The sequence below is a fragment of the Episyrphus balteatus genome, chromosome 2 (assembly GCF_945859705.1).
Source record: "Episyrphus balteatus chromosome 2, idEpiBalt1.1, whole genome shotgun sequence".
NCBI classification, from domain to species: domain Eukaryota; kingdom Metazoa; phylum Arthropoda; class Insecta; order Diptera; family Syrphidae; genus Episyrphus; species Episyrphus balteatus.
In genome coordinates this window covers 13,385,182-13,397,342 of record NC_079135.1, presented here as the reverse complement: position 1 = coordinate 13,397,342, position 12,161 = coordinate 13,385,182, and the positions used below count along the sequence as shown (strand labels likewise).

Here is a 12,161-nt window from a genome sequence, read left to right as displayed (position 1 = left end):
CGTTAACACCAGCGAAAGGGCACAGCTCGGGGCCTGTCGGCGCCTTCTTTGACTAGAGGTTTATGATATTCTCGACCGGGACGTGAGTGAATGGCACCCCAACATTGCTCACAATAGTATTGCAGGCAAGTGACATTGGCACAAAAGAAGGGCGCAAATTTGCCACCACAACGTTGTCCCTCGCACTCGTCACACATTTGATCGTCCAGCACGTATGGTTTGACCTCTACTCGCTTGTCGATGTCTCCATGTTGCAGTTGCACAAAGCGTGCCGATATCGCGGCAATGTAGCTCTGTTGGTTAGAGAAGGCCACACGCCCGGCACCTTTGGGATACTTTAGCTCTGGGTCGGTGTCTATGCCAGCATAACAAACACCGCCATACAGATGATCCATGATCATAGCCAATTCAAAAGCTTTAAGAGGGCGTGGCACACCGCCAACGAAAACGGTTTTTCTTGGATCCAACGACATGGTTGCGTCAAGAACATAATCGGCATCAGCTAAACGCCAAGGGCGTATTTGCACTGCCTTGTCTTTGATTGTGGGCGATGACACACAGAGATAGAGTTTCTCATCGTCTGTGATGCACGACTCAATCAACTGTTGCACACTATTTTCATCTTGAAATAAGAGAAAGGCATATCCCTTGGGTGGGAAGTATGATTTCGATTCTGCTTTGTGTGGCCAGTCCACAACCAATGGACCGAATCTCCGAAACGATGTAGTTATTTCGTCCTCGTCAATGTCGGGAGGTAGACCTCCAACAAAAACTTTTCTCGAATATCGGGCAGTCACTTCGGAGCCTTGTGAATGGGGCGATGATCTTGAGGGTGAATTCAGTTTAAGATTGCCTCCACCGTCGATGAAGCTGCCAGCCTCGTCAGATAAATGATCACTAGTGACACTCAATGTCTTGCCACGCAATCGATCGGCAACGGATGCAGCATCCCCGCCAGGGCCAACATTGCCACCACTTGCTGCCGCCACTCCCAAATTTCGCATCATATCATTTAGACTGTGCATATCGATTCCGTTACCGATTTGACAGCGATCTTGATAGCCATGATAGACATTGTCACCACCAGCTCCACCGCCGCCGGCACCTCCATTGCCCACCATTCCCGGTGGCACAACGTCAAGTGAGTAGCCAGGAGTTGGGGATGAGCCTTTGCCGGGAAATGAGATGCTTCGGCGATATTTGTTTGGCGAAATGCTATTCGATATGCCAGGCTGAGATCCATTGAATGGGGAGTTTTCTGGTGGGCATGGGTGATTTGGTGATAGCTGCTGTTGTTTAGCCGATTGTGGCTGCTGTGAAGGTCCTTGTTGTTGCTGCTGCTGTTGTTGTTGTTGCTGTTGTTGTTGTGGTGGTGGTGGCATTGCACTAGGATCAAAAAAGTGTTATTTTTTGTTAAATATATTATTTCTTTAATTAAAATCTAAAGAATTAATTTTTAATATATTTTTTAGAACTAAATACATTTTGAAAATATGTTTGTAGTTTAGTGCAAGGGGTTTTTAGTAAGTTTGTGAATATAAAAAATATAAAGATTTTGGTTTAGAAGTTTATTAAATACAGATAGCAAGACATTATGCCCTATGAGAAGACAGGTTCGACGTCAGACCTGCTGTTCCCACAAAAATTTATAAAGAAGCTACCCAACTCTTGCAGAAGTTGTAAAAAATCTAATATAAGATCTAAGACTTTCTAATAGCATTAACACATCGATGTAATGGGAATATTCAAGTATCTTTTACTTTCGTACCCATGGTGACAAGGCGAATAGTGACTTAATTAGCCAAAAATAACGAGAAGAGAAAATATAAGATTAGCCAACGATAGTCGATTACTTAGCCAGCACGATACTATTGGTATGAATAACTTCGAGCTATTGCACCAGCAATAAATTTTTGTTTAAAATTTTCTATAGATAATGAAAAAAAGTTTGTTCAATTTTTCGAGGTAATAAACATATTTTTTTGGTTTTGATTGAAAATAGTTTCCAATCGGAGAAGCACGGTGGGAATACATGATATTTAATTTTTGACACGTGTTTATACTTTGTGAGATAATGTTTAGGCACTTTTAGAAGTAAATTTCTTAGCACAAGATTTGGAGAAGTTTTTAAACTTGACCCATAAAAAAATTTGTTAATTGGCCCAACAGTCAATAAATATTTGTTTTTTAGAGGGGCATTATCTTAGATGAATTTGATGCTGCGACTTTCATGATGACACTGATATTGAAGAAAGCTGAATTTTTAACTTCGCATAATTACTTATTATAAATAGATAAGAAAGGTAAAAATTGTGAAACATTGCCACATCAAGTTATTAAGGTTTCAATTTCTTAGCCATCCCCCTTACTCACCAGATCTTTCCCCAACAAACTTCTGTTTTTTCTATCTTAATCTTAAAATTGCTTTAAAAAAACAAAGATTTTTACTTTCGTTAAAGCCTATTTTGTTTTGTTAAAAAAAAAAAATCTTCAAAATTTGTATGATTGAAAAGAATTTAAAACTGAACGGTGCAAAATAACTTTGTAAAGAATAATAATGCGTTTTAATTGAATATAAAGAAGAAAAACAAAAAGGTTAAAAATGATAAATTAATTCCCTTTATAGAACTAAAGATGAAGACCAAATAGGATTGTTTCTTGAAGGTGTTAATATTTAGAAAATATTCGATGATATCAAGAAGCGAAATCTACTTTGGAGTAGAAGAATTTCTTTTTGTCCTGAGAGAAACAAAAATGATTCTAGTTCGAGTTCTAAGGATTTGAAGAAATTTCTAAGTTCTAAATAATTTTTAAAGAAAGACCTAAAGAAAAACCGAGAGCCAAAAAGTAGTTTTAATTTGATTTTAGAACTTTGTCAAAAAAGAAAGGCCGTAAGTATTTGTTTTTTTATTTTGGGAATAAAATCAAGAAATGAGCAGCTACTTTACTTAGGCCGTGTGTGAATTGCGTTAAATAGTTAAATCCGTGTTAAATTTTTGACACTATTGAGGTGAAGAAAATAATTTCAAAAAAAGAATTTATTGTTTAAAATTTTGTCTGCCTTTTTTCTGCTATGATACTCCTTTTTAATAAAAAAAAAAAAACAAAACAAAACAAAACCATCTGCAAACAAAATTTAACTCAAATTTAACCAGGTCCCGGAGCCCAATAAATTTTTAACAGCTGAACATTTTTTATTCACCTCAATAGTGTCAAAAATTTTACACGAATTTAACTATTTAACGCAATTCACACACGGCCTTAATTTAAAAAAAAAACTGGAGTAATATTAATTTTTTCTAAATAGAAAAAGCATCTGAACAAATTTTTATAAGTTTTTTGGTAATCAAATTTTGTTATATCCGGCATTGGTTTTGATAAATCTTATATTTGCACGTAACAAAATTGTTAAACGACAGAAGTGAGATAATCTTTTAGTAAAATTGCGGAATGATTGTCGCACAATTTTTTGAAAAAATATATCTAATATAAAAGCATGATCTCAGAAAAAAATCATAACTCAGACGGCAATCGGAATAAAAGAAAACATGTTTCTTTTAAAATATTTCAAAAAATAAAAGCATAACATTCTTCCCGGAAATGCATTTCGAGTCTTAATCTTTTGAAATGGAAAATCGTGTTCAGATCAAATTCAGGTTTCCGTTAAAAGACAGATGATTCCTAACAGAAATATAGTTACAAATTTGTAATAAGTAATCTTAAAGAAAAAATAAATACAAACATATTTTCATATAAGTTTTAGTTGTTAATAGATTTCAATTTTAACCCGCTTCCGCCCAGCGTCACAAATATGCAACGGTGGAGGTTTTGAGATTTTTTTTAAGATTATTTAAATTTTTTTTTTTAATATTTATATTGAGTTTTGTAAAAAAAAAAAAAAAAAAAATAAAAAGCTTTATATTTCCAAAAAATATATGAAAGAAACGAAATTTTCTTAAAGTTAGATCGTAAAGTAGAAAAAAAGAGGACAGCATTACATATATGTTACACTGGGCGTGATCGCAGTTAAGTTTTAAGTAGGAATGTTTTCTTTTTCGTATAATAATAAATTTGACAAAAAAAAAAATAAATAATAATATTTAACATTATACACTTTTTTGTCCTAGTTGTGGTTCTCTGACGGTGTCGATGGTTTTTTTTTTTGTTTCATTATTATTCTCCATGTTAGTTGATTTGTTGTTTTCTTGGTAGTAGTTGATAGTAATAGTTGTTGTTGTAGTGAATGTGTTGAAACTGTTTTTTTTTTTTTATTTAATTTCTTTTTGTTGTTTTTAATAAATTTTGTTGATTCATTAGTTTTTTGTTTAAGCTAGTCACTTGAAGAATAACCAGAATTTACGTGTAAATACAGGTGTGCGTTAAAATATTTATGACAACAAAATTGTTCACATGTAAACAATAGAAACACAACACATAAACAACACCAAAGAATTTTGGCACCTAATTTTATACGCGACACAAAACTTGTATTTGCATTTTTTGTTTTGCTTTAACTAAGCCATAATTATATTAAAAACACCGAATGTATTTTCTTTTGTTTTTGAAAAAAAAAAAGAATAGACTAAAGTAGTATTAGGAAGCAACATAAATAACTTACTTTAAACTGTATTGCGATTGCGACTGCCCAGCGTAACAATTAGGTAACGCAAACACATACAACACTCCACCACGCGCAGCAAGGTGAAATATTTTATTAATAAGGAAACATTTTTTTTCCTTTCTCTTTCTCTCTCTTTCACGGTCACACTTTTCAATTACTTTATCTCTCTCACACACACTAACTTTTTGAACAAATATGTGAACAAAACAAAAAATAAATAAATAAGAATTTATATATTTTATTTAACAAATATTTAAACAAAAAAAACTATTTATGTTCTCGATTATGCATTCATTTTGGGCGGTTTCAATTTATTTGCTTTATTATTTGATAAATTATTTCATGTTATTGTTGTTGCTGCTATGAGTACTTTATAGTAAATTTTATGTAAACTATCGACAGTACTTCATGCTTATCGGAAGCAATACATAAATCATATGAAAAAATAAACTAAGGATCCCACACTTTTTTTTGTTATTGATGACTAAACTGTTTGCAAAGAAAACCAATGAAAACAATTCAAACTGATAATACATAATGTTCCGATTTGCTACTTTCTTAATTTAAACAAAGAAGAATATAATAACAATGACAAACATTAGTATTGTCATCATTGAAATCGCTTTTGTTTGTTTCATATTTAATTGCTTATCAGTTAGTTTATAATTTGAAATATTATTAATAGGTCGAGGTTGTCTATTGTTTGATTTCTGATATGTTGAACACAAAATTTAAGTAGATCAGAATTTCTTATTAACGCCCATTAAAAAGGTCTTTCAGTTTTATTTTTTTTCTTCCTGTTCATAAAACAATAATTTGTTGAAAACGAATTCATGCCCGTGAAGAACAAGAGTTTGTAGATGTTAATTTAGTGGCACTGACTTCTAGTCGAAAAAGGCATGACTACAGACTTTAAATATTATTTTTATAATTAGAATTTATAAATCGAAATGGATGAGAACCTATGTAGTTATAATCTATTTATCAGAATAGGTCGGATTTTATCAAAAACTTCATTTTATTTTACTCGTTACATAATGAGTCCATATTCCTTACAATTTTTTTAATAAGCTTAGATATCAACATTTTTTAAACAACAAGGAATAACATTTCTACTAAAAATTAAGACATTAAAGAAGTTCCTACTTTAGAGTGAAAATATTATGAACATAAGTCAAGGTACACAAAAGGTTAATTCGTAGCAAAAAAGTCATACTTTTTCGAATTTTGTGTGAGGACAAGGTTAAAATCAATTTATTTAAATGGTACATTAAAGAATACTATATAAAATTTGCATGAAGAAATATTAAAAAAGAAATAAGATTATGGTAGCAATTATTCGGACATGTCTCGGAAAAAAGCGAAGACTAGATCATTTGAAACAAAAAAAATTAATTAATGAATTAAATTGTAAAATAAAATATTGTAAAAAAAAAATCAAAACGATCGGTGTAGCAGTTTTGAAGTCTTGTTACGGGACAACCTTTTTGTACTATGTTCGTTCCTTGCTATTATTATCACAAGCGATATACAGTATCTTATGCAAGATGAGGCTCTTGCCATAAAGTTAAGAATATCAAGTTATTCTTCGCTGAAAAAGTAAGAGTATTGGGGCGGTCTGGTAGTTTTCCGGGCATGAATTGCATAGAAACCGTCTTTTAGAGATTTCTATATTATGTTAACGGGTTCGGTTCAATTGTGAAAAATAGAGATATAACAGAAAATGTAAGTTTTTTTTTAATTTTTCAAAAAAGTCTTTGGGCTTTTCTTTTAATTTCTGTTAAGATATCAATATTCATATGAAAAAGGACCATTTTTTTCAATAATTAACAGTACCTATAAATTTTGTTTAATCGCCTTTTCTGAACAGAAGTTAGTCCGGGCTCTTAACGTTAAATTCCCAGAATATCGCTCCTTTTCTCTTTAAGTTTTTGTTTTTCGTTAAATAAGTCCCTTTAACTGAACAAATTTGATGACGTTACGCCGGGATCAAAAACACATGTTTGTGGGTTAAAATCGTAATTAACTTTGATGCTCGGATAATCTCGCACTAAAAAACTGGAGCTTAAAAAATAATTGGATTTGGAACAAGGAATTGGTTAACTATTTAAATTCATAGTTCGGACAGACAGATTTTTGTTTGTGGAACTCAAGCTAATCCTACTAAATTACAAATAAAAATAGAAACAACAATATAAATTACTTTAATCGACCTAATATACAAATTAAAATGCTAGGTAGTTACAAATATTTGTGTTTGGAGTGTACTTCATTTACCGCATTACAATAAATAATATCATAATTCAAATTAAGACAAACTATTTAGTGGTTAGAGAAAAACCACAAAAATTGAATTTTTTTCTTAGTTTCTTAGATTCTTTTTGATAAATCATATAAGTTCATTATCAGCTATGTACATATATAAAAAAAATCTTTCTGATTAAACAGGTACACACGAAATATGTATGAATTTAATTAGGCCACTTTCCTTATCTACCATGTTCTATAATTAGTTTTATGTATATATATGTCAAGTCAAAATGCAGCTATACTTTTTTTTTGTTTTTATCGAGAGAAAAAAACCTCTAATAAGATTGTCAACACACAAAAATAGAAAGTGCATTATTTTTCTTTGAAGAAAAAAAAAGATAAAAATGATGATTTATAAAAAAATCTCAAAACCTTGATAATAGCAAGATGCTTCACACCAAAGCCAACACAAAGCTTAAATATTATTTTTTTTTCTTAATCATGAAATATCAATGCAAAAAATAATAAAAAGAAAAAAAAGTAAAAAAAAAAATTAAGAAGAAAAAAAGCAAAGCTCTCACCAGGAGTGTCGTTGCTTTTAACAAAACTAAAAAGGATGTTTTCATGCTGCACTTCTTCTTATTTTTTCTGTGTTGGCATGTACACAAATAATGGAAGTAGACAAAAATGCACTGCATCAAGTGCAAACATGCAATTACATCAAGTGAGTGTTGTCGTCGTTGTCGTCATAGTCGTCTCGGTACCTTATGTGCCTACATAGGTTTTTTTTGTATGTTCCTATGCCTACAATATAAAGAGAGTACATGACCACCAGGCACTACCAGAAACAAGAAGATGGTTATGAAAAAAAAGAAGAAAAATAAAAAAGAATGCATCATCTAACTCTAGCTCCTTGTATGTACACACAACATACAATTTGAATAAAGAGCAAAATATAATAAAAAAAAAAGTGGAAGGTGGATTCTTTCAGTTTGCTTTTTTTCCTTCTTATTATTACTCAATCAACATTGGTAGTGGTGGTTTGATGGTAGGCACACGGCATGGCACCCCGGAAGTGGGCTTTACTTAAACACCAAAAAAAACCTTCTTCTACCCCCACCCACTCCTTATTGCTCCACCAATTTCTTCTCTTCCTCCAGGTTTTCTAGTCTACTTTGTATCCGATTTGCATGAAAGCATTTTTATTCATATTTTTCTATGTTTGATTTAAGGATAGATGGAATATAAAACGCGAATAGAGAGCCAGCGAATAGAAAAAAAAAAAACATCATCATTTTCTTCGACATACACACACATGTGACATGCGCCCATCTTTGGGCTCCCCCGCAGCAACAACAACAAAAACAACAATAATCATCATCATCATCAAATGATGAATATATAAAAACAATTAAAGAAAAAACAAAACAAATTTATATAAAAAAAATTTCTGATAAGAAAAAAAGTTATAGTTTGGGTACCTTTTGCGGTTGAAGAAATTTCCTTGGAGGAAGTTGTTTCGTGAGTTCACTTCATCTGGCTGCAGAGAAGAAAATGTAGAGAATTGTGAGTGAGTGGCAATGAGATTCAAAAATTGAGATTGATATTTTTTTTTTTTTGCGTGTTTGGAAAACTGAGCAAACTCTAGAACACTTACATTCTGTTGTTGGGGACTGCTTGATAGGGAATCCCCAGCCCCACCTCCTCCACCACCGCCACTGGCGCTGTTGTGAAACGATTGAAATATGTCATCGAGGCTCTCCTCGCCAGCATTAAATCGTACTGTGATTGGGACACTACCTGACGGTGGTTTACTTGAGCCTCCTGGTTTTTCGTTTTTTATAGTGTTTTGATTTTGTATTTATTTTTGAAAGAGAAAAACAAAAAAAAAAAAACGTTTGGAATCTTTCGGAGAAGACAGTTTTTTTTAGGATGACAAAGACGTACCTTTTGGAATTTTAAGTGAATCCATTTTTGCAATGTCACTTGGTGAAGTCTTTTTCATTTCAAAAACAACAACAGATTCTGCCCTAAATTTAGAATTTTAGTACATAGTTTTGTCGGTTGTCGTTGTTTTTGTTGTCATCGTATTGAAATCAAACCAGCGCAGACCAAATTAATTCATTTATCCGCAAGTAAGCAAAGCAGCAGGGAAAAAACATAGTCAAAGTCGCGATGATGAGAAAAAATACCGACGAAGACGACAAAAACGACGACGATGTCACATCACAGCAAGCGAAAGGGGTCATCAACGAATTCACAGAGAGAAGAGAGGTAGCAGAAAAAAAAGAATAACAAAAAAGAAACAAATTAGAAAAAAATACAAAATAATAAAAAAAAATTATTTTAAATGTGATTTAGAAAATTTTTCCTATTTTTCTTTTCTAATTAGGGATAAGCAGCAGCAGCAGCAGCAACAAAAAACACACATACACGCATTTTAGCTTGCTGCTGCTTAAGCTTTTTTTGAGGGCAGCAAGAGAGTTAGGTGCTTTAGTGGGGGATGAAAGATGATGATGATAATGGTTTTGGTTGGTTGGTGTGGAAAGAGAAGAGCGGATTTTCGCAAAGGGGGAGACGGGAGAGAGGATACGTTCCACTTTTCTTTTCTGGTTCTGATTTTTTTCGTTTCTGGTATTTTTTTTTTCAACACACAGGAATTTACCTCGGGATTTTTTTTTCTCTGAATTGAAAAAAAATTTCCTTGTACAGAATTTTTTCAATTTTTTTGGTTTTTCTAAAATTTTTTTATATTTTCAAAAAACACAAAGTTTTTTTTAGAAAAAAAAATTCTCAAATTTTTAGGTAATTTTCTTCTCCATTTTTTTATCACACCATTTTTTTTTCTTTCGTGTTTTTTTTTTTCTTCTGTGTGTTTTCTAGTGTTTTTGCGACATTACAGAGTTTTTTTTTATTTTGTTGATATTTTCTTTTGGAATAAAGTGAATGTTTTATTTGTTAGTTTGGTTTGGATTTTTTGGTAATATTTATTAAAAAAAAGGAATTTTTTCCAACAATCACGCACCACGCACAACTTTAAGTTTTTTGTTGGACGTACACACGAACGATTCGAAGGAAAATTTTTTTGTAGCCCATGGAAGAAGAAAAATCAATCTTTCATATCGTCTCTTTGGTTCGTGTGTTTTCGTTCCGTTTTCCCAATTGGAAGAATTTTTCTTTTCCTCAAAAGTATCTCTGGTTTTGGGACACAATTTTGACAGTTCATTTGAGAGGGGTAATAGTTAGGGAATTGCCAGACTGATGCAAGTTTTATTATTTTTATTTTTGTTAAATTTCGAAAACCAATGCCCATGTTTTGTTACTTTTATCACTGGCGATAAAACATTTGAATGACCTTCATCCATTGAATTTGATCAAAATAAAAGAAATTTCCTTCCAGATCATAATTTCTTACAGCTCGTTTCAAATCAAAAGTCCTGACTCTTGAGTTTATTTTCTCCCTTCCAAGAAAATTGAGAACAAATAAACAAAAAACTCAATTTTGCTTTATTTATGGAAGAAAATGGATTTTAGAGACGTTGAAAAACGTTTATCGCTAGTGGTAAAGTTACAAGACAATTATCTCTTGTACGCCAACGATTTGGTGGTTCTCTCAGAAACTCCATATAACTTGGAACTCATGACTAACTGACTTCTTTCGAACTGTGTTGAATGGAGACTTGAAATTAACAAGGATAAGTCCAAAGTTATGGTGTTTTCAAGATATTCTCTGAATAACAGAACAAGTAGCAAGTCGATATTAGTACATCAATCAAACAATGAATTACAATAAAACGGACCTTTCTAAAATGTACGCTTGCATTCTTAAGCTTCATGCAGATTACTTAGCAAGGATTCTGTCTCAAGGTCACAACCGGAAAATCGACTGACTAAACTAATGCCACTGTACGAATTGCGAAATGCGCAATTAGTAGTTTCCTAAGTGGAATAAGCTGGACAATCAAAGAAGTAACACTTTACAAATTTATTCGAGAAATTTCAGAAATTTCTGTCCGAGATTCATTTATTGAAGAAGCTCAGACTCCCTAATATGTAACTTTTTGCTACTTTCGCATTTGTTCGAAAGTTAATTTCAATTGTATTTCCTAGTCAAACTGCGTATCTTCAATAAGTAATACTAATCTAAATCTTCCCAATAAAACCCAATAAAAGATTTGACATGACATGACTGGAGCTGTATAATTTTCATTTTTTTTTTTTTTTTATAGAATTTCAGAGATCCATATTTTACGAATTCGAACACAAAAATCGAATTGCATAGTCGGGCCCCAGATGTCACAGAGAAGTTTCGATTGCGAGACTTAACTGAAGCAAATTATTTCAAAGATGAAATCATTTACAAGGAAATATCTTTAATATTTGAGACAAGTTTTAACCAATTCTGTTTACTGTATCTAAAGAATTCTGTTTCTATCTTATAAGTGTCTGCATACTAAGATTTATCCTGAATGCCGGAGATATCTAAAAGAATTGAAAAATAATTCGAAAGATTGTATCAACACACTCCCCAGTGCATTATAGAGATAAGTATTCCCTCTTGTGACCTGAGTAAGAAATAAGAAGCATCTATTTTTGTATGGTTATTATAAAGTAAATAGAAGAAAACAAGTAACATTATTGGAACATTGAAAAAAAAAAAAAACGGTGCAACCCAAGTTACCCGACAGTTTAAACATAAAACAATTTAATATTCAACTTTGAAAAACTTAACATACTAGAATATTATGTTTCAAATAAGAATCCATTGATTAATCAACGAAAAAATAAATGAAAATCTAATTCTACTCAATAATTTAATTCGCGATTTTCTTACAAGCACAAAACTCGCATAAAAGACTTAGTTTCAAGAGTCATCTTTTAATGGGATAATAGGGCCCTATTATGACTCGCGAGTTGAACGATTTCGCAAACACTCATGTCGTGGTATTACGATTAGAAAACTTCGACTTTTGAAACGTAATGCAGCCAAAATTAAAAAAAAAACAATGTGTCAACATAATTTCTAAAACTACAATTGGCTTAATATAGGCAAAATAACTGTGATTCGCCAAATATTTCTAGCGATTTTCGATTCATAATAGGGACCATAATCTCTATAGTTTAGAGAAAATATAGGAAGTACAATCACCTCTCACAAAATGTCAGTAATAGATTCAATAAGAAAAAAAAAACGAAGGTGCACATTATGAGGCGACAAACGTTAAAAGAAAATACAGTCGAATTGGGAACCTCCTTTTTTTTGAAGTCAGTTAAAAACTGGAGTTTCTTT

At 31.9% G+C, this 12,161-nt stretch overlaps 1 protein-coding gene across 10 annotated transcripts in view; it reads right to left on the bottom strand.

Annotated features, from left to right (window-relative positions):
- The window catches only part of LOC129908277 (uncharacterized), a 28,866-nt gene that overhangs the window by 15,642 nt on the left and 1,063 nt on the right, over positions 1-12,161 (bottom strand). For 5 of the 10 annotated variants that reach the window (XM_055984672.1, XM_055984666.1, XM_055984667.1 and 2 more), the window contains exons 2-4: positions 8,819-8,901; positions 8,529-8,695; positions 8,353-8,411 (exon numbers count right to left, since the gene is read on the bottom strand). The exons of 2 other annotated variants lie outside the window; for them this stretch is intronic. In XM_055984672.1, coding sequence (XP_055840647.1) covers positions 8,353-8,411; positions 8,529-8,695; positions 8,819-8,901 — 309 coding nt within the window. Of the gene's footprint in view, positions 1-4,618; positions 4,863-8,352; positions 8,412-8,528; positions 8,696-8,818; positions 8,902-9,536; positions 10,780-12,161 lie in introns of those variants that run through there. 3 more of the 10 variants (XM_055984669.1, XM_055984671.1, XM_055984677.1) reach the window with 3 other exon arrangements.